Source organism: Hemiscyllium ocellatum, chromosome 1 (genome assembly GCF_020745735.1).
Source record: "Hemiscyllium ocellatum isolate sHemOce1 chromosome 1, sHemOce1.pat.X.cur, whole genome shotgun sequence".
Lineage (NCBI taxonomy): Eukaryota > Metazoa > Chordata > Chondrichthyes > Orectolobiformes > Hemiscylliidae > Hemiscyllium > Hemiscyllium ocellatum.
The window spans coordinates 79,419,207-79,447,169 of NC_083401.1; the positions used below are offsets into that span (position 1 = coordinate 79,419,207).

Consider the following 27,963-nt stretch of genomic DNA (forward strand, 5'->3'; position numbering starts at 1 on the left):
GATGGTGAGTGGCTTGAAGGGACCTTGAAGGGACCCATATATCTGCTACCCTTATCACTCTAGCTGTAATGATTGTGGGTTTAAACGGTGGTTTGTAAGAAACTTCTGTTCCTGTACACTATTGCCTATAAAATGTAACATCGTGTATAGCTCAGTGTGCTTTAGCAAATGTGAAACAGCATAAAAAACATAAAACTGCCACTATCTCTTTATATTCTCCTAGTTTAAAGTAACATATTCTTTCTTTAGTGATCCATCCAAAATGTGGCATTTCCAATATTAAGTACCACCAAATTTGATTGGGTGGGATAAGGCAGAGAATCTTAGAGCTCCTGGTGCACAGACCTCTATCCTCCAGCCTTAATTTTTTTTATGGCAATGTTTATCCAACTCATGTAATGTCTACCAAGGGCAACACGGTGGCACAGTGCTGCTTCACTGCGCCAGAGATGCGGGTTCAATTCCCACCTCAGGCAACTGTTTGTATGGAGTTTGCACATTTTCCCCATGTCTGTGTGGGTTTCCTCCGGGTGCTCCGGTTTCCTCCCACAGTCCAAAAATGTGCAGGTTAGGTGAATTGGCCAGGCTAGATTGCCTGTAGTGTTAGGTGAAGGGATAAATGTAGAGGAATAGGTCTGGGTGGGTTGCTCTTCAGAGGGTCGGTGTGGACTAGTTGGGCCGAAGGGCCTGTTTCCACACTGTAAGTAATCTAATCCAATTTTAAAAATTACTATCATACAATAAACTAATATTGCCCTCTGTTTTCTTAAGACTCATTAGCAGTTGGTCCTCCACCATTTTAACCCAAACAGACTTTTAGACCCTCCTGGGTAACAAGGGCACATGATGATTAGGACCATGTCCATTTGGACCTGGAAACTGCAATTGTGACCTACAGCCAATTTTAATAAGACTTTTGTCTGTTTAGGTGGAGGTAGCAGTGGAGTGGTAATTGTTTTGAAAATTCATTCAGGGAATGCGTGTTTTGCTGGCTGGCCCAGGATTTATTACTCATCCCTGGTTGCCCTTGAGAAGGTGGTAGTGAACTGCTTTCTTGAAGCTCTGCAATCCCTTGGGAGTAGATAGACGCACATTGCTGTTAGCGAGACTGTAAGTTGATGGAAAACTCCATCAATGTTACAACACCAACCTTATGTGTCATTCCTATTATCTCTACATTGACATCACTCCCAAAAACATATTGTGACATCAAATCTAAACAAATGAAATTTTCTTTTGTTTAAAAAATTACTCAAGACTTGGTCTTCATGCAGGCTCAGTTCCAGAAAGTGTCTGATGTGAGAAACCAACTGTGAAACTAACCTGTTAACTGCCAAGTCTTACTGACACTGCAGCCAGCAAGCTATATTTGCTGTAGTGAAACCATTTGAGGGTAGCTTTCCCATTATTTTGTTTATGACCTATATTAAAACAAATTAATTATCCTCCCAAACAGAATTGACAAGGTGATGATATAGTCAGATTATCATATCATTGTGCCCTGTTCCTCCAAACACACGGCAAACCACTTAGTAGATCAGCAACAGTGTCAGTTGAAACAAGTTTTTTTTTATTTAGCTGGTGCCTTCACTGAATTAAATGAACCAACAACATCGATCGTTTCCCAGGCAACTATTATCGTCTCTGACTAAGATGCCCCTTAGGTCTATTCATGTTAATCTCAAAGATTTTCTTTGATTTATTGTCTGACATTCTATATTTTGAATCAGGTCAGACACTTTGCTTTCTACATGTTGAGATCAATTTCTGAAATGAACAGTCTGGGAAATAAATACATGAGCCATTAATGTCAATTTGGCCAACTGCCCTTGTGCAGCACTTGCTTGTTATCATGCTGAAACTATAGTGAGCCTTAAAGAAAATTAATTGTTCATTTTAACAGAAATTGAGCACTCTATAATTTCTAATAGTGTCCTTTGAATAAGCTGGTAAACATATAACATTTCAGATTTTAATTTTTCACCTTTGTAAAGTGCTAATGGTTGATAAAGAACACACAGTGCTGACAAATTCACATCAATTTGCAAAGAAGTGGTTATGTGCTGGCTTTAATTTTTATAATTATTTGGGTCATTTAGATATCTGACAGAGACAGGGAATGGTTACGGTGACAGGTTACACCCATGCATCATCTTCAAGGTATTGAATTACTCAACAAAAATTGGAAAAAAAGCTGGAGACTGAGAAATAGAGATATAAAGATTAGGAAGCTGACTGAATAGAAAATCAAAGAAATAATTGTCAAGTAGATACTTGAAGAAGAAGTAGTAAGATGGAAAAGCATGGGATGAAAAATATTTGAAGGCTCTTTAGCTAAAATGGAACTGAATGGAATGCAAAAGGAAATACAAATGATGTGCACCGGAATAGTAAGGGAATAGGCCTTGGAGATAGTCAGCACTACAGATGCTGGAAGTCAGGATCAATAAAATGTGGAACTGGAAAGGCACAGCAGGTCAGGCAGCATTGGAGGAGCAGGAGAATTGACATCATTGGGACTAATGATGGATCCCGACCCATCAGCTTTCCTGCTCCTCTAATGCTGCCTGACCTGCTGTGCCTTTCCAGCTCCACATTTTATTAACAGGGAATAGGACTTACTATGTGACAGAACACAGACAGCAAAACCTTTAACAAATTGAGATTTATAAAAAGTAGAGGTCCAATAACCAGAAGAGACTAATAAAACTGGAAGTCATGATGCATGGTAAGCATTTGAGTGATGGTCAGATTGAGAGTAAAAGCTTGGGAATCTTACAGTGAATAAGAATCCATATCTAGTGCTTTGGGAACTTTCTTTCGTTGCTGTGCATTGTACCGTAGATATACGGTAATTCTTTCTGTATTAATTTTATTAAATTCATGCTTGTACCCAGCCCAATCATTGCGATGTTTTCTTTAGTTTCTTGCATATCTTCTCAGCCTTTATATTACTTTACAATCAGCTTTTATTTTCCTGCTGTGTTTCCCCCTGTACCTGAGATGGAAACCTTTTCTCCTTCAAATGTATTTGGAGTAAGTGTGAACAAGAGTTTCACTGGATCTGTTCTGGGACCTACTTCAAAGACATGCCCCAAACCTAATTTCAGAAAAGCACTAATTCTTTATTGTGCTCTTCTGACATTTTCCAATTCCCAGGTAAAATTTATTTCAGTGCTAACTTTGAAAGTGTGTTGTGGATCTGTACCTGTCGTTTCCTGAGCAATGTTTACTGAATTTGATGGTGATGAATATGCCAGATGTTATCAGTCAACTTGACAAATGGGTAACAGCAGTCAGGATTCAGGTCGAACAATCATTGATTTTCTTATGTAATCAAAGAAAGCCAGTATAATCGTTGTAAAGTCCAAATTTAATCCTGCCTTCATGATTGTGGGAGGGTGAAGGAAAGCATAGAAACAAGGAAAAAAACTGAAAAGTGATAAAAAGGAAAAACACACACATACTTGAAAGATCAATAACATAAAAGCCACAGTAGAGTGATGGTATTTCCCAACATACTGCTTAGTCCTGCACAAGCCAGGTATTTCAGATATAAAGTAGCTCCTTCTCCATTCACCATACTTACCTCAGCCATGACATTCTGAGACCAGCTAAAAGAACTACACCACATGAAAAACAGATGGTTTCACTTCTAAATTACGCTGCAACCATTCATGTAGCAACACATTGTACACGGTATAAAATTCTATTTAAAATCAAAACTTTGCATTTAACAGCAACCAAGGTATATGTATGCAGATGGCTGAGGTCCTTGCTTAATATTCACAGCATAACATTTGTTTGTAACTGCCAAGATGATTTCATGACTCTTGATAATAATTTTCTCACACAGTGTGACCAAATGGTATATAAAAGATAGGCCACAAAATGCATAATTATTGAATAATGTTTGATCCTCTAAAATTAGCATGATACAAATAACCAATCTTTCACGATTAAGCACTGCTTCATCACTTGCATCTGAAATTACATGTAGAAACAGCATAGAATAGAAATGGTTTGTACGTAATACTTTATCAAGGGAAATATTCCATGATGTTATTAAGCATCTGTATTCCCATGCACCATTTTGTCAGAATATTAAACAAAGAAATACTGTGAGAATATGTTATCAAATTTTAAATGGATTTACTTCATTGAAAATGATTGAGAAGTTTGCAGGCATTTTCATATTTGTGACTTCAAAATTACAACATCTTACAAAATAAAATGCATAAAGAAAGTTATCATACTAGTCATCCATTATGAGACTTGCAATTTGTGTCAGTCATTTTATTTGTCACATATTTATTCCTTCCTCGTCTAACATTGGTCTGGTGAGTAATGCACCTGACCAGTTCCACACTTCCTATCTCAGCAGTCTCAGTATTACACATATTACTAAGAAAATAGATTTTTAAGACTTAATGTAACACTTTAAAATTGATTGAGACTGAAAGTGACAAGGAAAGCCAGTGTAAAATTACATTTTAAAAGTATTGTCAAGAAATGCATCAATACAAATATAGCCCATCTTTCCAGCATTGTTGTTTCTGGATAATAAGATTTTGAAAAGCGTTATGTTTTGCATAATATTAGTCACTATATTATTCAAACAAAAGCAACAAACCTCAATCTAATGTATTCTCCAATTTCCTCTTAGGTCAACCCAAATCAAGACATACTCCTGGGATAATGCACAGGTTATTCTGGTTGGCAATAAATGTGACATGGAAGATGAAAGGATAGTATCTATGGAGAGAGGGAAGCAGTTGGCAGATCAACTTGGTATGTTCGGCGAATGTGAATTGTCATGTTTACCTGATATTTAATGAATTTTGTTGATTACATACTGTTACAAGTTGAGACCTAGTGGACATACCCTCTTGGTTTGACTCAGTCTGATTTGATATGTGATCTGGGCACCCATTTGATTCTCAGTGCCTATGTGATATGATCATTTAGAGACCAGAACTGTATGTTCATGTCTTTTGTTCACATACTGCTTCAGTCCTTCTGAAAATGGACTGGACAAACATCTAATGAGCTGAAGGCAGCTATGAATTTTTAAGTCAAATTCAATTGATCCAATTTGTCACACATAAACTAAAGAGCTAACTGTGTTTCACATTATGTGAGTCTCCTTGTTCAACTTTAGAATCTTCTAACAATTCTCTAGCTTCTTGAACTCCCCTGCCTTGATCTGTCTGCTAGACTCTGGCTTCCCAATAATCCATTGGGAAGATCTCAACTGATTCCCAACTGATGGCCCAAATTGACTATTCACCATGTGACATGGGTAGCCTTTGCTTCCTCCTGCAAGAAATGAAGGGTAACTAACCTAACATGTTATGTTACAACTTTGCTCCTATCCCTACCTCCTTATCTACTTCTGTGGCACAGGGAAAATTCAGCCCAGGTTGTGAAGTTTTTTTAAGACAAGTTTAAAAAAAACCATTCATTAGTTGCTGTGGGATATGATCTTACATTTAGTACAGGATCCACCTTTCTCCTGGGTGCCTTTTGTAAAAGCTGCGCTTCTCAAGAATCGTTTTTAAAAAATATTAAAATCATCTTTCCCTTCCAAATCTAGTGTGAAAACTGAGCCAAGTGCCTGCAATATGATACCTACATGTTTCAGAATCCAACCATTCTAAGAATTAGATAAGTCAGTAATACATTGCGGAGGTGCCTTCATAGTTTCTATTCTCTACAACTATATTATGACAATAGTCAACAAGGTTGGTCTTTCTCCTCTTTAACTCCTCTGGAGACCTAAATCAGCTTCCTCCGAAGTCCTCCAAAGCCGATTGCACTGGAGTTTGCAATGTGTGGGTGAGTACCTAACCTCATGGTAACACCAGAACCTCTGCCACTGAAGACAGTACGGGGTGTGGTACCAGCCTTGCCCGTGCAATTGCAAAATGCAGTTCAGCTGGTGGTATGGGAGACACAGAATTGCCGAAACACCAGCAAGTCTCCAGCCCCACATCAGGGCTACAATTAAATTATTGATCAAAAGATATCTTATAGATACTGCCACTGGCTCCATTTTTGTCTGTTCTTTATTCATTCATGGAACATGGGTGTTGCTGGCTGGCCAGCATTTATCACCTGTCCCTAGTTCCCCTTGAACTGCTGCAGTCCAAGTACCCTAGGTTGACCCACGATGCCAAAAGGGAGGGAATTACAGGATTTTGAGCCAGTATTTCCAAGTCAGGATGGTGAGTGTCTTGGAAAAGAACCTGAATGTGGTGATGTTCCCATGTATCTGCTGCCCTTGTCCTTCTACTGGAAATGGGCCCGGGTTCGGAAGGTGTTGTTCTTTGGTGATTTGCTACATTGCATCTTGTTGAGAATTCACATTACTGCTATTGAGTGTTGGTAGTGGATGGAACAGATGCTTGTGACTGTAGTGCCAATCAAGTGGGCTGTTTTGCCCTGGATGGTGTCAAGCTTTTTGAGTGCTGTTGGGGCTGCACTCAGGCAAGTGGAGAGTATTCCAAGACATGCCTAACTTATATTAGGTTACTTTACAGTGTGGAAACAGGCCCTTCAGCCCAAATGGTCCACACCGACCCTCTGAAGAGCAACCCACCCAGACCCACTCCCCTACATTTACCCCTTCACCTAACACTACAGGCAATTTAGCATGGCTAATTCACCTAACCTGCACATTTTATTTGGACTGTGGGAGGAAACCAGAGTACCCGAAGGAAACCCACGCAGACACGGTGAGAATGTGGAAACTCCACACAGACAGTTGCCTGAGGTGGGAATTGAACCCGGGTCCCTGGTGGTGTGAGGCAGCAGTGCTAACCACTGTGCTGCCTTGTGCCTTGTAGATAACAGGCTTTGGGAAATCAGGAGTCGAGTTACTCGCAGCGGTATTCCAGCCTCTTGCCTGCTCTTGTAGCCACTGTGTTTACATGGCTAGTCCAGTTTGCCTGTTAGTCTGTAAACATAATCTCTCTCAGACCAAACTTTGATATTGCCCTGAAAATAGGGCACAATTTCAGGCCGAAAGCCCACCACGTCAGTACTGACCATGATGCCATTCTAAACCAATCCCCTTTACCTGCGCAGGGTCTGTATCCCTCTATTCCCTCATTGTTCATGTGTCTGTTTGAATGCCTTGTAAATTTTGTTAATGTATTTACTTCTCCCATCTCACCTAGCAGTGCATTTCAGGTACCTACCACGCTCTGTGTAAGGGATTTCCTTGCACATCTCCCTTAAACGTCCCCCCTCTCACATTAAACCTATGCCCCCTAGTATTTGACATTTCCACCTTGGGAAAAGATTCTGACTGTCCACCCTATCTTTGCCTCTTGCAAATTTATATACTTCTATCAGATTGTCTCTCAATCTCCAACCCTCTAGTGAAAACAATCCAAGTTTGTCCAACTGCAAACAACAAATGCTGGAGATCACAGGGGGTCAGACATCATCCATGGAGAGAGAGCAAGTGAACATTTCAAATCTAGATGACTCTTCATCAGAGCTGAAGTGAAGTGTGAAGGGGACAGCATTTATGAAATAGTTTGGAGGGGTATAGTAGGTGTCGGGTATTGGTACAAAAAAAAATGCTGGTAGTTCAGATTAAGTGATTGGAATGTGAGAATGGCAGAACAATGTGTGTCTAATTGTCAGACTGGAAAGAACAGACAGTCCCACTGGGATGGGGGAAGGGGAGAGAGAACATGATACTAGAATGTAACAAACTAAGATAAAGGGAAGAAATTATTCACAATTTAAAGGTGTCAAACTCAATATTAGGTCCAGACGGCTGTAAAGTGCCAATCTGAAAGTGAAATGTTGTTCTTCCAGTTCCTCACTGGAACACTGCAGCATGCCGAGGACAGACATGTGGGCATGTGAACAGGACGCTGTGTTAAAATTACCAGCTATGGGACGGTCAGGGTCCTCCTTGCACACAAACTAGAATGTTCTGCAAAGCGGACACCCAGTCTGCATTGGTTTCTCTAATGTGGAGTAGATCACATTAGATACAGCCTCTCCTTACAGCTAATACAGTCCAATCCAGACAATATCATACTAAATCTCTTTTGCACCCTCTCCAAAGCCTCCACACCCTTCCTAAAATGTGGTAACCAGAATTGCACACAATACTCTTTACTAAAGTCTTCTACACCTGCAACATGACTTGCCAACATTTATTCTCAATGCCCTGACCCTTCTTTACCAGCCTATCCATGTGTATTGCCCCTTTCAGGAAGCTGTGGACTTGCAGCCCAAGATCCCTTGGTATATCAATACTTCTAAGGATCTAACTATTAACTATGTGCTTTCCTTTTGCATTTGACCTTCCAAAATGCATCAGGTCATACTTGTCCTGATTAACTTAATCTGCCGTTTGTCGGTACAACTTTCCAAATGATCTTTATCCTGCTGTATCCTGTAACAGCCCTCCTCACTGTCCACAACTCCACCAACGTCCGTGTCATCTGAAAACTCACTAATCACACCACCTACATTTTCATCTAAGTCATCTATATTACAAACAACGATCAGCACCAATTCTTGTTGAACACCTCTGGTCACAGACCTCCTGTCAGGAAACACCCGACCACCCTTCTGTGTCCTGGGACCAAGCCAATTTAGAAATCCATTTGCCAACTTACCCCGGATTGCATGTGACCTAATGTTCTGCACCAGCCTACAGTGAGGGATCTTGTCAACTGCTGTAGTAAAGTCTATGTAGACAACATCCACTGCCCTATCATCAACAATAATCTGCACCATTCTCTCAAAAGTCTCAGTCTAATTTGTGAGTCCATACCTCCCCCACAGAAAACCATGCTGACTATCCTTAATAAGTTCATTCTTCTCCAAATGCATGTAAATCCTGTCCCTAAGAATCTTCTCCAATAATTTCCCTACTACTGATGTAAGACTCACTGGTCTACAATTTTCTGAATTGCTCTTCTTAAACAAAGGAACAACATCGGCTGCTGTCCAGTCCTCTGGGACCTCCCTTGTTGTTAAAAGGATACAAGATCTCTGTCAAGGCCTCAGAAATCTTTTTTTCTCAAATCAACCAACACCTCCTTTAATATTGACATGTCACAGAATATCAGCATACCCATCCCTTACCTTCCCATCATTCAGTGAATATTGATGCAAATACTCATTAAGGAACTCACCCACTTCCTCCGTCTCCTTGCATAAATTTCCTCCTTTGTCCTTGAGTGGACCTACTCTTTCCCTAATTACCATCTTGCTGCTAATTTATGTATAAAATGCCTTGGGATTCTCCTTAATTCTGCTTGCCAAGGTCATTTTGTAGCCCCTTCTAGTCCTCCTAGTTTCTTGTTTAAGTTATGTTTTGCTTCCTTTATATTCCTCAATGGCCTTGTTTGATTTCAGTTTCCTGAACCTTACATATGGTTCCTATCTAGTTTTAACTAATCTTTCAATATATTTAATATCCAAGGTTCCCAAATCTCTCCATCCTTATCTTTCATCCTCACAGGAACATTCTGTTCCCAAACTCTAATCAAATAAAAACCAAAACACTGCAGATGCTGTGAATCAGAAACATAAGCAGAAGTTGCTGGAAAAGCTCAGCAAGTCTGACAGAATCTGTGAAGACAAGTCAAAGTTCACGTTTCAGGTCTGATGACCCTTCCTAAGAATTCTTTCCAGCAACTTCTGTTTTTATTTCTGAACTCTAATCAACTGGTATTTAAAAGATTCATATGTAGATTTACCCTCAAACAGCTGCCCCCAGTATAATTTTCCAAGTTGCTGCCTAATACTGTTGTAATTAGCCTTTTCCTAATTCAGTACTTTCATCCGAGGATCAGTCTTATCCATAACTGCCTGAAAATGTACAGAGTTATGATCACCGTTCCCAAAATGCAACTGCACTGAAACTTTGATCACTTAGCCAGGCTCATTCCCCTGTACAAGGTCGAGTAGAATCTTATCACTACCCCTCATCTACACTTTGACCCTCCCCGCTGTACAATTGTGCTAGTCATGGTACCATTGATCCAACTGCTGCTGTTTTTCCCTGAGAAGCCATCCCAATCAACAGTATGTACACAGTGTACCTGTTTGAGAGGGGAATGGTCGCAGGGGACCCTTACACTGCCTGTCCACATCTTCCTGGTGGTCACCCAACACTTAGCATCATAGAGTCATAGAAATGTACAGCACGGAAACAGACCCTTCAGTCCAACTCATCCATGCAGACCAGGTATCCTAAATTAATCTTGTCCCATTTGCCACCACTTGGCCCATAATCCCTGTAAACCCTAACTGTTCATATACCCATCCAGATGCCTTTTAAATATTGTAACTCCACCACTTCCTCTGCCAGCTCATTCCATACATGCACCATCCTCTTAATGAAAATGTTGTCCCTTAGGTCCCTTTTAAATTTTACCCCTTCTCACCCTAAACTAATGCCCTCTAGTTCTGGACTCCCAACTCAGGGAAAAGACCATGTCTATTTATCCTATCCATGCCCCTCATGATTTTATAAACCTCTATAAGGTCATCCCTCAGTCCCTGACATTCCAAGGAAAATAGCCCCAACCAATTCAGCCTCTCCCTGTGGCTCAAATCCTTCAACCCTGGCAACATGCTTGTAAATCTTTCCTGAACCCTTTCAAGTTTCACAACATCCTTCTGATAGGAGGGAGGTCAGAATTGCGCACAATATTCCAAAAGTAGCCTAACCAATGTCCTCTAGAGCTGCAACATAACCTCCCATCTCCAATACTCAATGCTCTGTGCACTTTTCTATCTGTACAGCCTTTAGTGGTGGTGTGATCAGCTTGCTCAGTGTGCTATCCACAATATCCTCAACCTAATGGATGGTCCATAGTGAGTCCAGCCGCACCTCTAGCCACTCCCTGTGGCAATTCAGGAGCTACAGCTAAAGTATCCCTGATTTCCCACATACTGCAGGAGGAGCATTCCACAGGATTGTGTCCTCCTGCTGTTTTGATCCTTACCAACTACAAACAGTTATACACCTTATCCACTACTCACCAAAATCAGAGCTCTCACCCTTGCTGTCCATTCCTGACAAACTAGAAACCACAAAAATGAACACTTTACACTCTAACTTCCTCTAGCAGCTGCTCACTCACTACTCACCCGACTCCTAAATGACCTAAATAAAATACCGAGTAAGGGTCCATGAGCAGAATTTATTGTTAGTCAAGGAAACAGCGAAGAGGCTGTTGAGCCATGTGGGAAGCTCAGTGTCAACTTCCCGAGATTGGGATGGAAGCACTGAATTATTCTGCTGCTGAGGAGGACGCATGTTGGTAATGCGAGGGCAGAAAACAAATAGTAATGGTTTGTATGAAATAAATAACCATGAAATGTAACCTCCAGCAACTAAATGTGACTCTGTTAGTGATTGGTTTGGCGATGCACGGGATTAATGAGCCATCACTGACATGACCAGTAATATTACTGGGCAGCAGGCAAGTCAGCCCTTAATGTGGAAGGAGGCAAGATGGAGGGACCTGTTACCCTTCAAATTCATTTTGGGAGAGAGGAGAAATTTTACAGAGAAGGGCTAACATGATAGACGAGTGGTCGAGAGACTCTGAAGCAAGATTGATTATGATTCTGAGAGCAGGACCAGATTGAACCCCAAGACCAGGGTGAATGTCATTAAGTCACAAGCTCAAAGTACTTGATGAAGGCTAGGCCTCCATTGCAAAGGAAATCCTTGCAAGGGTTCTGTCCTTTCGTTATGGAAGTTCCGTGTGGTTCCCATCCATTCAGTGTTTTTATGCTTGACAAAGGAGTAATAACACTGAGGAAGGATGGAGTGGGTGTGGCCAGAAGGGGTGCTACCTGTGGCTGGATGAGACAGTGAGGGAATTCATGATGCCAATGAGCCACTCAATATTCTCTCTTTACAAATATTCCCTTTCAATTTATTATGCAGATGAATTGTACTGTTAGCCACATCCCAACAGCAAATCCATCTACCATACATCCATAAATAAATGAATAAGGTTATTTAATCACATACTAAAATATACTGCAATATAATTAACACCCATTTAAACACCAGGTACCTATGTGGTCTTTTATTTTATTGACATTACTATTGTTGTCAATTGGATATTGTGGAGGAAACTATTGATTCTCTTCCTTCCTTGGCCCTTGTTGGCCACTAAGATTCCTCAGGAAGAACATCAGTAATCCATCTCTCAAGGTAAGTGTGTTTGTCCCAGTCGACTTTTGAAACAATCTTTCTGATTCAGTTACTCAATAATGTTAACCATACTTTACCTGAAAGCCAGTAGTCTTCACAAATGCTCCATCTCCCAGTAAGATAATAATCTACAAGTGCACCTTTCCTTACAGTCTAAATGCATGTAAAGCAATTCTGAATTAGCCACACCAGTGATTTTGAGCTTGCTTCCCCCTTCCTTCCCCCTTGCCTTAAATGTTCAACTCTTAGAACAACGTATTTTGCCAATCTTTCAATGCCATTGCGTTATCTTTTTTCACTTGCAGGAGAAGATAGCCCAGAAGGCCTGAAAATCTGGAGCAGTTAAATGGTTCACCTGCTATAAAAGGCATCTGGGGAAGGAGTGGTGGAGATGCGGGGTGGCATATCACTGGGACAGAGAACTAAGAGCTTGCTAGTAGCAGCTGTAGGTTTTCATGGACCATAAGCAGCTTCCTGATCTTTCATCTCTGGAAAGACATAAATTACAAGAAACTTCATTGTGCACCTTCAAGTGCTAAAGCGTACACCAGAAATTAGCTGCCTCATCCATTTTATTTTTGAGCTAACACACAAGGAAGAGATGGAAAGATGGCAAGACCCTGCAAACTCTACTACATGCACATTACCACATTATTCAACCTTACTTTCGATGGTCCACCTCACCACTGGGGAGGAAACAACTCCTGCCAACGAGTGAGATATGGACCACAAAGAACATACAGAGGAATCAGGAATGGAAATAGACTCCAAGGTTGCTGAGAGGAGATGCTGTAGACATCGCCCTCTGCTGGAAGAATCTGCTAACTGTTCATATGTACTCTCCATGTCGACACCCACAGGTTTCTGCCCATGTAAATGAAAAGAGAAGCAATACTGTCCATGAACCGGCATTAGCAAGGCAGCTTTCAGTGACTCCAAGACCAGCCACATTCATCCCAACAGGCTATTGTTCCCAGAGTACAGCCTAAATCCTCTAGGGATTTTGGCACCAGGTGCTGCTAACTAGAATAGGTTAAAGGACAGTGCATAGATTGATTAAAGGGATGGACAGAGTCAAGACCCGACCTAAAATGTTGCTCTCATTTGAAGCCTAATGTAATATAATGCGCTGTGATGATAATTCTGTCTGGTCATAAGCAGATTTTAGAAAAATGAAGAGTGAGCTAATTGAGGATGTGTGGAAGCTGGCACAGGACTATTTTCCAAAAATTGGTGAAATATACGTGTATATACTGAAAGAGAAATAATTCCCACGATTTAGAATGCGTTTAATAAATAATGAGATCGGAAATAATTTGAGATCGAAGAGGTTGTAAGGTATAATAAAAATGAAAAAGACAAGAATGAGAAGATAAAAGGGTGGAAAAGGAGCAAAGGAAACAAGGAAGAGAAGAAGGAAAGAATCTCAAATCATTTTCAATAGAATAGTAAAGTATATTGTACAAATATTGGTAAAAGAGAATTGTTAACTTCAAGTGGAAATCAGGAAGAGAGAACAGTGAGTCAGTAAAAGATAAATTGACAGAGTAATTATAAATGTTTTGTCTGCTTGTGGTTTTAGAAATATTTAGACTCCCAAAGGAATACTTTGTTTAAATGTTGATCAATAGGAATTTTGGCACAGATATAGTGATGGCCAGATAGCTGTTGGAGCAGCATAGACTGAAGTTGCTTACTGGGACAATAATGCAGCTGACTCCATGAGATTATCTGGAAATAAAATTTTCTGATGGTTAATTCTACTGCATCTAAAGATAGAGTAAGTCATAGAATTCAGAGGCTTCTGCATAACTTAAGTCAATAGCTACTCAGGAAAAGTTAGAGGATGAAAATCCTGAATCTTATTTTTTTTGGGTAAATGCCAACTGCATCAGGTTTTTTTGGAGGGTTATTTGCAAGTATCTTACTGTACCATGCCAAACTCACCTCATGAACTACCTACTTAGGATGTCTCTCTCATATGATTCTTATCACTCACCATTCCCAGAATTCGCTACTCAACAGTTAATCCACCTAAAGATGAGCATCTCTGGAACCTGCACATATTGAAAAGGATGAGCACTGGCATTCCAAAGTTATTTGGTTCAGTCATGTACTGTCATTCCGAAGATATTGGAGAAGAGGAAAATGGTACCATGATGCTTTAACAGGGATATGGGGGTCCAAGTGGAGAATTATGCAAAGGTGAGGTGTCCTCTTTCCAGCAGAAAAGGCCATGCCTCCAGTACCTGGTGACCTGTGCCAGCCTGATTAATGCAGTTTCCACAGTCCAGCTGAAGGGTCAGCAGTGCCTTGAGAAGATCTGCTACTGCACTCATCTGCAACCAAGGCTCATACAGTACCACTGTTGCTACTGCCTGCAAAATCCTCCCTCAGTCGCTGTATCACTGCCCAACTTTCCATACCACTAATGCTGTATGTTCTCAGTACTGACTATTCACTTGCCAGGAACACTTCACCATGTTTCAACCACCTATACTAGCACTAACAGCTGTCTTACTCGATTTCGATTAGATTAGATTCTATTAGACTTACAGTGTGGAAACAGGCCCTTCGGCCCAACAAGTCCACACCGACCCGCCGAAGCGCAACCCACCCATACCCCTACATTTACCCCTTACCTAACACTACGGGCAATTTAGCATGGCCAATTCACCTGACCCGCACATCTTTGGACTGTGGGAGGAAACCGGAGCACCCGGAGGAAACCCACGCAGACACGGGGAGAACGTGCAAACTCCACACAGTCAGTCGCCTGAGTCAGGAATTGAACCCGAGTCTTAGGCGCTGTGAGGCAGCAGTGCTAACCACTGTGCCACCGTACCGCCCACAAACTCACTCAAATCTTCACTTGCCCTTATTCACAGAGAATACAACCCGTAATGAAGCAGACGGGGCCCTACCAGGTGGGGTGCTGCCTGCCACCAGGCTCCTCATTCCCCAGGTGGAGAGAATCATGTTTCTCACAGGGACTGCTCCTGCGGGGATGTAGAGACACCCATATCCTGCCAACTGATAAAGTGCTATTCTTCATTCCATTGCACCTTTCACAGCCCCCTATCTTGCTGTCAGTCTTAATCATTGCACACCATTCCAATCATTCTCCACTGCACCTTGTCTCCCTTTTGTCTTGCAGGTATGAACAAGATGTCCCCCAGAACCTTCGCAGAAAATCTCTGCTAGAAGCTACATCCTCGATTTTGAGGACATGAATTCTGAGGCCTCAGAGGCAGTATAGGCAGGGCTGCTGCTTCCTCATCTACCCTGCCCTGCTTGGGCATGAGAGCTTGCCCTTGACTTACTGTGCCAGGACACGTGATTGACTTGTTCGTCCATCATTTTCAGGGAGGACTGCTGTCCAAAAGCTGAGACATGACTGCACATGCAGTGTGTAGGCTGCTGGCACTTGGTGTTGATGTGAGCTTGATGTCACACACGTGCGTACAGTAAAATGTGTGCTCCCTAAACTGAGGTCTGCTGACCAGCAAGGCCAGCTGTTAGGTTGTACAACTATACTAACTGACAAGGCAGGAATACTGTGAGCATGCATGTGAACAAGTGCTAAGTAAGCAAGCAACAGCCCTATGGTGCCGCCTGGACCAGTCCATAAGTTGGGTGCCTTTCCATGAGCACAAAAAGTGCTTGAAACAGCTTTGCAAAGTTCACTTCCTGTCCATCCTACAGCTCTGTGTACTTCCTAAGAGCCCTGAAACTGGATCAGGGAAATGCCATGATGGCAGTGAAGTGTTGGCAATCTGCGTGGATGAGGGGTATGTATGACTAGTGGCCATGGAACATGCCCTAAGACACAGTTTGACCTTGACCAACATGGAGGCTCCTTGTAGCCAGCAGTGAGCTGAAGCTGCAAAATCCATCCTGTCAATTCCAAGTCTAGAATGTTTAATTTGTTTTGTGTGTTTGCTAAAATAGGAAGCTGAATATCAGTGAGATGAATTGCAATTTTAATAATGCATTTAATAAGTAATAATCCACCTCAATTGGCTACACGCCATTTCTTAGAGAGAAATTCACGACACAACCAGATGAAGCATAAAGGTTGTAGCAAGTTGCTCCTTACATTGAAATAAGCCTTATCAGAGATTCTGCATGATTTTGCAACAAATTTTACAGTGCTCAGTCTCCTTTACAATTGTACCTCCTGGTCTAAGTCCAAAATAACAAGAAAAATGAACAACCCTGACACCCCCTAGCCCCCACCCAGACCTACACTACCCCTGGGCCATTCTACTTTTCAGATTCCAGCAAACTCTCTCTGACCAGATTTCCCCAGACCCACTCCCAACTCATTCATCCCCAAAGTGACCCAGCTGGAGCTGACACCCCTACACTCCCACATCCCTAATTCCATTACCACTCCCACAACCACACTCCCAATCCCCACAGCCCCAGCACCTCACCCTCATTCCAACACTCCCAAAACCTCACCATCATATCTCATCCCGACACTCCCACAACAGCACTCCCACATCCGACAGCCCCACTTCACCATGCCCCACCCCCCCATTCCCACCCCCACTTCCCCACACTCCCAAGCTCCACCACCACACCCCCATCCCATATCAACACGCCCACACTCTTACACCCCTAACACCCCCACCCTCATCTCCACACTGCCACAGCAACACCCCACCCCATTGCACTAACCCCATTCCCACCCCCATTTCCCCATACCCTAGCCCCACACTCCCAGAGCCACACCCCCACACCCACATGACTTCCCAGTCCAACACCCTTTAATGCTGGCTTTATTCCCCAGACCTGACACCATCCAGACCCTCCTCACAACAGAGTCCTACCAGGACCCAATATCACCCATTGCTCCCCCTTTATACTGCGTATACTTCCTGGAACTGACAGTACCCCCCACCCCCACCACCACCACCACCACCAAGTCACTGGCCTGAATTAAGCCTCCCTCTTCACTCCCTGAACTCGACATACCCTCCCTGTCTCAACAGCAATCCTCAACCATCCTCTACCACATCAGACATCCCAGTCCCTCAACCCTCAAGACTATCATCTAAGCTTGATTAGCCAACAAGCTGCACTGCAGAAATTCACCAAAGATCCTTAGATAGCATCTTCCAAACCCACGACCACTTCCACCGAGAAGGACAAGGGCAGCAGATATATGGAAATATCACCACCTGCAAGTTCCTCTCCAAGCCACTCACTCTCCTGACTTGGAAGTAAATCATCGTTCCTTTACTGTTTCTGGGTCAAAATCCTGGCATTTCCTCCCTAACAGCATTGTGGGTCAACCCACAGCTGGTGGACTGCAGCCGTTCAAGAGGTTAGCTCACCACGAAGGGCAACTAGGGTGGGCAATGAATGCTGGCTTAGCCAGTGAAGCCCATGTCCCACAATGTAACTAAATAAACTTACCCGATTCCTATCCCTCTGTCTGCCTAATTCATCCACCCACAACCCTAATCTAACCAATCACTCCATAACTTACCTGGCATCTTAATTAGGTAGGTAGAGCTTTGAAATAAATACTGGATTGGGGGATGGTCAGTGGATTCAGTTGCATGGCAAATTCGAAAATCAAAGTCAAATGAAAAGGTGGAATTCCAGGTTAATGATGGGGCTGATTGTTACCAAAAAATAAAAGGGAGTAATAAAATGTGGGAATATCATATTGCACCAAGAAACTATAAAAGTGCAGGAAATCAGATTTGAGAACAGTTAAAGGCTTTGTATCTCAATGCACAAACCATTTGAAATAAGTTAGACAAATTGACTTGAAGTAAATGAAAATGATCTCATAGCCATTACGGAAACATGGTTACAAGGAGATCAAAACTGGGAACTTAACATATAGGGATAGCACAAGGGATAGCACAACTTAACATATAGGGATAGCACAACTTAACATATAGGGATAGCACAAGGGCAGCAGGTAGAAGGCTAATGGAATGTGGCCCCTCTTTTCAAGGGAGTTAGAATATAAGAGTAGGGAAGTCTGACTGCAAATGGACAAGGTGCTGGTGAGACCACACCTGGTACACTATGCACAGTTTTGGTCTCCTTATTTAAGGAAATACACTATTTCATTGGAGGCAATTCAGAGAAGTTTCCTATGATCATCTCTGGTATGGAGGGATTGTCTTGTGAGCAAAGGTTAAACAGGTTGGGAATCTACTCATTGGAGTTTAGAAGAACGAGCGGTGATCTCATTGAAACTTGTGAGATTTTTAAGGGCTTTGACAGAGTAAAGTGCTGAGCGGATGTTTCCCGTCATGGGAGAGTCTAGAATCAGAGGTTATAGTCTCAGAATAAAGGGACACCAAGTTAAGACTGAGCTAAGGAAGACTTCCTTCTTTCAGAGGGTTGCAACTCTTTGCCACAGAGAATTGTAGCGGCAGAGTCCATGTGTATATTTAAGGCTGAGGTAGATGGTTCCTGATCAGTGGGCGAACCGAGGTAATGGAGAAAATGCAGGAAAGTAGACATGAGGTATGTCAGGTCAGCCATGATCCTATTGAATGATGGAGGGGCCAAATGGCCTGTCCTTATTCCTATTTTTCATGGTCTAGTTATGGTCTTAACTGCCACCCTGAGGTCTTAACCGACTGGCAGCCTAACTCTGCATGTTACTTATTTACCTAACCTTTTGCAGAAGTTGTCAAAGTGTCTGACTGTACTGCTGGACATTTAAATCACACAACACAGCAACTGACTGCACCCAAAGGCATGTAGTTTCCATGGTAACTTATTTTGCTGGATTCTGGCATTTCTGGATGACTTCCTAACAGCAGGTTCCTGTCCAGGAATCTCCAGTACAGAAGACAGCTAATGGGAAGTGAATAATTTTTAATCATGTCTTGAGCAAACTTAGGTTTATGATCCTGACTGGAATAGCTAATCCTTCAACTTCTTGATAGGTTCAGGCTCTTCTGCCCCCTTCTAGATCCCACTGCTTGACTGTGTGACTCTGATGTCATTACTGCATCGTCATCATAGAATCCTTCCAGTGTAGAAGCAGGGCATTCGGCCCACTGAGTCCACGCCACCCTTCGAAGAGCATCCTACCCAGACTCTACCGCTCCGCCCCATACCTTTAATCCTGCATTTCCCATGGCTAACACGCCTAGCCTGCACATCCCTGAACACTATGGGCAATTTAGCATGGCCAATCCACCCTACCTGCACATCTTTGGACTGTGGGAGGAAACCGGAGCACCCGGAGGAAACCCACGCAGACACGGGGAGAATCAACACACTCAACATAGACAGTTGCTCAAGCCCGGAATTGAAACTGGGTCCCTGGTGCTGGGAGGCAGCCATGCTAACCACTGAGCCACCGTGTCACTCTTTACAGAATCAAATCATTATTATATTTACTTCTGATGTAATCCAAATGAACATTGCTCCCAATTCTTATGTCAATTCTATTTATATCTAAACATGTTTCCTTGTGTAGAAGAGTCAAGGATGTGAGGCAAAATCTCAGCGTAAGGAGTGCTCATTTGACACATTATAAAAATCAAATGGCAAAATATCGCAATGAAAAGCAAATAGGAAGTAGACATAGAAACAGAAATTGGGTTCTGGATTAGTGGTGCTGGAAGAGCACAGCAGTTCAGGCAGCATCCGAGGAGCAGTAAAATCGACATTTCGGGCAAAAGCCCTTCATCAGGAATCAAAAATGGCTGGCGAAACTTAGCAACTCTGGGCAGCATCTGTATGGAAAAAGCAGAGCTAATGTTTCGAGTCCAGTGGCTTCATCAGAATAACGTCACCACCGACACCGCCAGACCTGCTGAGTTTCACCAGCAATTCCTCTTTATATTTCAGAACTGCAGCATCTGCAGTTCTTTGTTTTATTTAAGAAGTAGACACCATGGATTTTTTTTAAAAATTGCTCATGTTTGTCCAATCTGATTAGTTCTTCGAAGAGATAAATGAGGGTATTGCGCTGGATATGACCAATATGATTTTATGACTTGATTCACAAAAAAAAATGGGGAAAACTACTGAAAAAGATTAATGGATATGAAATTGCAAGGTATGATGATGCAAAATTGGATTCAGTAACTAGGTACAAGGGACGAAGCAGAGTGGGAGTTGACAGTAGCTTCCCAGAATGTTTGTAGTGGGGATTAGTGTCATACAGGATTGCTGCTACTCTTCATTGTCTACATTAATTATTTGAATCCAGGGCTAGAGGGAGCAATATCTGAGCTAGCAAACAATACCAACATAATAGTAATTGTAAGGATCAAAGCAAGTCACTAGGATGTATTGCTTTGATAATAAAATGTGCATTAATGTACAGTGATATCTGATACATACTCTTCTCTGGGTAAAATACCGGCAACGTGTGCAGATATTGATGATGCTGGCCTTACCAATATAACACCAAATTCGACCACCACCAACAACACCCCCTGCCCAACCCCCATCCCCACTCCTCCCATGGGCCACCCATGGAAGCATATAAAAGTTTGGCCAGAAAGTCAGGATGTATGAGTAAGTACTTTTTGATTAAAACTGGGTAATTATTACACTTGAATATGGGAAAGGTTGGATTCTGTGAAAGAACAGAAGCATTTGAAGTTTTGAGATTCGCAAGACATTTAAACCAGCTCCTGAAGTGGATAAAGTAGCTCATCCAATCCTGAATGTTATTTCAAGAGGTCTCTTTTGAAAAATTTAAATAGTTAGGTAGGCTATTGTGTATCTAGTGGCATAATTTGAATGTGTAAAGAGGTTTATCACCACACTGATGGCTTTTAACAGTCTAAATTGCATGTCACCAGTGCAAGTCTGGATTTCTCATTTGTATTTCCAATCTGTTCAGTGGTTAAAGTGGAATGTCTACTATGGAAGAAAAAAGAAATACCGGCCAAGAAAACAGGCACCCAATTGTTTTGATGCATTTGTAATTAAAGGAATACAATATCTTTTGATTTCATTGGAAATTAAATCAGACATGTTTTATAAGAGATGGAGGGAGTCAGGTGGTATAATCAGCCCTACCAAATGATCCAACCCAGTACAATTTTAATAATATATTCTCCATTGCTGTTTACAGATTAAAAAAAAGTTTTCACTCTGTGAGAACACACTCGAGATTAAACATAGAATTGAAAGCCAATCTAGATGCTTTGACAACTGAGAAAGATAGTGAACATAAAGTTGGTTCCACTTTAGCAGAATGAACAAATAAACAAATTGAATGTGGATCGCCCATAAGTAGTGGAACAAAATCAGATTGAACCGCAACAAAGAAATGCAAGGGAAAGAGTAGATGATGGTGCCAATACAGTTAGATTGTTGGAGATTGGAGATTGCTGATTGAGAACTGTTCAAAGTAATCAAAGATTTTCAGGCTAAAAGTGAATGCAATAATGTATATCACAAGATATATCTGTACAAAGACTGTGAATTTTGGACAACTGATACGAGAGGAAGGTCAATACAATGTCAATTTAGGAAAAGGACAGAGGTAGGCAGAAGAAACTTTCTGAATATAAAGGATATGCTAACAAGAAAACAGAAGCTTGAAGTGAGGGAAAAACTCATAAGATGCTAAGTTCGATAAAGTTGTCTTAGGCCACTGTAACCTGGTCAATAAGTAAAGCTCTGTGGAAAACAATAGAAGCCTTTGAAGTGTGGATGCTAAGACTTTTGATAAAGTTTCCCTTTACTGACATTAACAATGATGGAGGGATATTTGAAATTGAAAAGGCTAAAAGAACTCTAAAGAAGAGAATGTCACTGTTTTAACCATTTGGTCAGAGCTGAAAATCTACACAGGGTATCTTTCAGAGGGCACTAGAAGGAGGTATTAACCCAGGCATCATTGGATTATGGATGTCACAGTTGCCGATGAGCTGTAATAAAGAGGTGAACAGATCTCCTATAGGAATAGCTAGAAGCAACAGAAGCAACAAAGTTGTATGCTCATTTTAATCACTCAAAGTAACTTCAGTATATGTGGCACTTAGCCTCATTCCTCATAGCAAAATGTATCCTTCAAAAACTCATTCAGCTAAATCAGGTACTTCATCAAGTGAGCTGGTATAATTATCTTAACTTCTAGTTCAGCTAGATACAGCAAAATTACTAAATACTGCTGGAGATAATTAGTGTTGTGCCTATTAGAGTTAATGATTCATATATCATACGCCTCACCACCAGTTTTTGATATTACCTACCCCAAGAATCTAGTATCCATTAAGCTATGGCCTTGCATATCACACCTGCATGCCAAAGATAATTACAGAACTAAAGCAAAAAGGAGACCTGAACAATAACAATGAGGATAATCTTCAAAAATATTTACAGAATTTTAGTGATATCCAATATTAGAAATTTTTTAAAAATTCAATACCGCTCTGAAACCAAAATGGATTATGTTGATGTTATTTTGGGTATTTACTGATAATGATATGATGATTATAGTCAGTGATGTTTGCTGTTTTTGTAATCAGAAAATTATTTACATTGAACAGATTAATATAGTTACAGTTTAGAAAAAGATCAGAGGTCCCACAGTTGATTAATATCCAATAATTCCTGCTGCAAATGGTTTATATGTGACAATCTGATGAGAATATTCCCAATACTAAATAAGGTGTTAGTATTCACCATCTGAGCTCACATGTACTGGGGAGTACTTGGGAGCCTCCTGGAACATGAATCATTGCCTTCACAAAACAAAGGCTGAAAGTCAAATCGGTGCCAAAGACCGAAAGCAAACCTGTAGTCCTTAAGATGGTGGGTACTCAATCTTCAAAATGGCTCAGTCAGGAGCTTTTAAGCCAAGATTAGCAGTTTTTGCCAAGTTAATTTACTGTGATTTTAACAATTACTCCGGGTAACATTCACGCACTTTATAGCAACTGAGCAAAGTATATCTACAATCTTTCCTCTGAACCAGAGAAAGGGAAAATAAAACAAAGAAATACTGCACACAGACTGCTCTTTCTGTACATTTGTTTAGCAACTGTTAATTGAAAAGCTAATATGTTCTATTCTTTCCACAAGGCTTTGAATTTTTCGAAACCAGTGCCAAGGATAACATTAATGTAAAGCAAACATTTGAACGTCTTGTTGACATAATCTGTGAGAAGATGTCGGAAAGCTTGGACACAGACCCTACTGTTGCTGCAGGGAAACAAAACACAAAACTCACAGAGAATCCTCCTCCACAGCAACAAAACTGCGGATGTTAGTGACTTGATCATAGACATATGAAGAAATCAAATTGTGTCTATATTGCAAAGATTAGTCCTTAGTTATTAGTCCATGAAAATGTTACTGTGTGGCCTCTATATAATATTAAACAAACCAATCTATATTTATTTTTTGCTAGTCTGTGCACAGCACTGTTTCCCAAGACCTCTTGCATTAAAACTGACACTTAGCCAACCTTTATTTATATTGGTATTGGTTCTGCAATTTTCCGTAGATTCAAGGTTTATGTGACTATTAAGAGGAACAGTGGGTTCCTAAATTCTGTGTACTATATTTCTAAATTTCTTAGGTCTCCCTGCTTACTAGGTTCATGTGGCCTTCCGAGCATTCCCTCAATGATAAATTAATAATAAACACCTTATCCTCAGTCTGCACAAAACTGTGAATTCAGTAATGAGATGTATGTATTTAACTTACTTGAAATTAGTTTGAATATTTGAATGAATATCCTGTGTGTAGTAGTAAATGTTTATCCATCATTTATAGGAGAAATTATCAATAAGTATTTGAGAAAAAGAAGCTTTGCAAAATATTTGCAAGCAGCCTCAGATGACAGTTAGCTATCACATTCATGTCAATGTGAATATGTTGCCTATTTGTATTGACACAGCCAATACAATGTGTTAAGTGCAGAATCAGGTCCTGATTTTCAGAGCCATGTCCAATAAGCCATTTCACAAATCAAAGAGTGAGATACATATGAAACAGTGTTCAAAGATGGTCAGCCAATCCACTGGATCTCGAGGATACTTGAAAAACTTGAAACTGCTAAAATGTTATGAGGAAACAGATGTTACTGACACACTGTCATAATATTAAGTATTATGTACCCAAGTATACATTTCCAGTGTCCTGTCCTAGATACAGTATAAGTTAGACAGTTGGCACCTACAATGTAACTTTGGTTTTGGTAAGTGTAGTTTCCAATCCCCAGCTACCTGTTTCAAACCAGCCTCATTTGTAATTTACCGCTGTTAGAATTAGGTTTATTGTCACACATACTCACATGAATATGGTGAAAAATTTACAAAGTTGCCACTTATGGTGCCATCTTAAGTGCAAAGGTACCCAGGTACAGATTCCTAGGAATAAATTAGAAAGCTAAAGAAATAAGAAGTCCAGCATTAAGGACCTTCCAAGCAGAGGAGACGGAGGGGATGAGCCTGTGCTGGCCTCCTGTTCAGGTGGGCCTCACCTCCAGTCCAGGCCAGACATCACGTCCAGTCCAGGCTGGGCCTCACCTCCAATCCAAGCCGAGCTGAGCTTCCAATCCAAGCCAGCCCTCACCTCCAGACCAGGCCAGGCTTCACCTTGAGGCCAGAAGCCTGTACTGACTTCATCTCAAAGCCAGGAGTCCACGCTGAGAGCAGGAGTCCGCGCTGAGGCCAGGAGTCCGCGCTGAGGCCAGGAGTCCGCGCTGAGGCCAGGAGTCAGTGCTGAGGCCAGGAGTCCGCGCTGAGGTTAGGAGTCCGCGCTGAGGCCAGGAGTCCGCGCTGAGGCCAGGGGTCTGTGCTGGCTTCATGCTGGACATCGCTGATGCCACCCCAGGACGGGAGGTAATAATAAAGAAGGAGGAAACATAAAGAGAGAAAAACAAACTGACAGAGTGTATAAGCTTCGGCTCAGGAGTCCTATTCCCTGCAATCTTAGAGATATTTTCTATTTTGCCACAGATGGAATGTAGATCTCTTAAAAAGAATCATGTCCCATAACAGTCTTAAAGATAAGTTGTATTCTTCTTAAAAATGTATTGCTAATTTACCACTTCCTTGGTAGCTCACCAATCTCAGCAGTGTTTTTCCAGCATTTAGACCACATAAGTAAACCAATTACAAAATAACTATTTTTACCTTCAAATGATGATGTATTATGTAATGTGTAATATTAACTGTAACAAGCGTTATCTTTCTGCTGTCTGAATTTTTATTTTTGTCTGATGGAAGAAAGTGTAAAATGATGGATAGGTGCTGAAATAATCTGCGTTTTATATTTTTGTGTAGCCTCTATTGAGGGACAATAGGCCAATAAGTGCAATATTTCAGAATATATAGTGCATCTCTAATTCAATGCAGATATCTGTGCAAAGTTACATACTATAGGACTTGAAGTCAAACACATTTAGTAACATATCAGTTTTCACTTTGAATTAGAACAGTCAGTTATCTAGCCATTTGCAAATCACTGATACATTAGATGAGCATCTTCAACAAGATGACATTTAGCTTCCATCATTTAACTCTGTTGGAAAAAGATTTGAAAATGTAATATTCAGAATTTCCTCACTGTAAAGCATAGGAGTGAATTTGAGTTGTTTTCCTAAGGTTTCCCACATCTCATCTGCCAAATAAATAAGCAAGTGGGAGGACTTCTTGAAAATTCACCTACTGTGTCTTTGTGGAATAAAGCTACACTTTATTCAAATTGAACAGGCAAGAAAACATTCTAAATATCCACTCCACTCACTAAAAATCAGCAATGTATAATATCGTATAGCAAATATTTAAGGGAGTCCACTTGACTCATCCTTTACCATTAATCTTTAGTCTCTCCATGGTTATGCTTAACAGCCTCTCAAATGACTTCAATGATCTTGCTTTCATAGTCCATTTCAAACACTGAAAACTTTTGAATGTCAAGGAACTTCTTAACATCAGTCTTAAAATTGCATTTCACCAGTAAACATCTGTTCCTCTTGACCTACTTTGTAGTGCAGTGTATAAGTGTAATGTTTTTCTACATTTTGTATTACCTTTTATAACTCTATAAGATTCTATTCACACATTTCCATTCAGAGTTGAAGAGCCTACATTTCTCTAGTTTTTCCTCATAAACCTGTCCTCTAACACAAGGGATATACCTCATAGCTGTTCAGTGCCTCCAGGAATTGAATATATTTCATGTGTGTAGATACCAAATCAAGCCCTGGATGTGATATACTAGAGCCAGAATCTGCTAGCATGGTGTGTGATTTGCAGATCCTCAGAGACATTGCTGGTCTTGTGTAAATGTATGTGACACTATGTAAAGTTATTTTGAAAAATACAGCTTGTCTGTGTAGCAAAAGTATTGAACATGTATGAGGTCTTCAGTGACAATTTTATGTTAGTGCCAGGAAAATTATTTCTGTGCATGAATGTACATTGAACTGTTGTGTGTGTGAATGGGCTTCTGATTGCGTGAAATTTCATTTTAGTACACAATCCTCAAGGATCTTGAAGTCTTAGAATTAATTGCATTATTGACTACCAATAAGGAATGGGTATGTTGTACAGTAGTAATTTGTTAAATTTTTCTGGGATCAAGCAGTACTGTGAGTTATACAGTAGGCACTTGTTGCTGAGACTGATGGGATAAAACTCCTCAAAATACTGACTTTCCAATTCCCTATAAAATAAGTTTTGACCATTTACATCCTGTTTCTATTAGACAAAACCAATACTTACACCCAAACACACAAGAAAGGTAGAAAATAGAAAATAAAACCACACTACTGATACTTCTGTGTTTGGAGCTCAGCCATTTCACTGGGATAGAGGAAAGAGATTTGTTGTGTATATAATTGTGCTATGACTGACTTATGGCTTAATGCTGACATTAGGCATCCAAAGTGAAAAAATTGCACTCCCCTCATAAATATCCCTTCCCTTGCCTTGTACAAAATTATTTCTTTTTGTCATTGCTGATCTTGAATTATATATCTTATGATCTCATCTGATGCTGTAATTTAAATGAGATAGTATGGTGCAGGTAGCTGAGTAAGTATCATAACAGGAACAGTCTGACCTGAACATAATTTATTACAAATTGAAGGTTTACAGATATTGTGCAGACTGGAGATACAGAGGCCAGTATTTACTGAGGTCTTTCTGGTGGACAAACATGAAACTGAACTGCCACATATGTACATTCTACAAAGTTAACCACTGCCTTCAATATATTGGTTCAAGCTTGCAAGTTTTATTATAAATGTAATTACCCTAGTTACTAAAATAAAATCCTATTCAACACAATTTAACCCCCACCCCGGATTACGCTTACTGCCTGTGAAAACTTGGTGAGGTGGTGTCATTATAGACCTATTGAAACAGCTGTTTGATCAATGTTGTAATCCCTTTATATAAACATCAAAATAAAAAAAAATGTTGTTGTCTAAACCTGAAGGTTATGTAGGTGCATATTTTACCTCTTGTTAGAATTTGTTATCTATAGACTGTACAGTAGACCAGGTATTTTGTGTTTGTCTGTGAAAAATGTAAATGAATGTGTGTTTGAAAGGAAAATAAACTTGCAGAGACTATATCAATCACATTGGTATTCTAATGTTGCTCCATGTCTCTCTCCAAATATGAGATTATAATTCTGAAATTATTGTTAGCATTATCAAACAGAATGTAAGCACTTTAATGAGCTAGTGATTGTATGGAACCAGCAAACAGAGCTTCAGACAAATGGAGTGAGGACTTCCCCACTAATACCACAGATTTTAAATTCAGACA

At 40.8% G+C, this 27,963-nt stretch overlaps 1 protein-coding gene across 2 annotated transcripts in view; it reads left to right on the forward strand.

Moving 5' to 3' along the window:
• Window positions 1-27,756, forward strand: part of rab3c (RAB3C, member RAS oncogene family) — a 165,307-nt gene extending 137,551 nt beyond the window's left edge. For both annotated transcript variants that reach the window (XM_060823589.1, XM_060823558.1), the window contains exons 4-5: window positions 4,667-4,791; window positions 23,258-27,756. In XM_060823589.1, the coding sequence (XP_060679572.1) occupies window positions 4,667-4,791; window positions 23,258-23,445 (313 nt within the window). In that variant the 3' untranslated portion in view covers window positions 23,446-27,756. The remainder of the gene's footprint in view (window positions 1-4,666; window positions 4,792-23,257) is intronic.
• The last annotated feature ends 207 nt before the right edge of the window (window positions 27,757-27,963 follow it).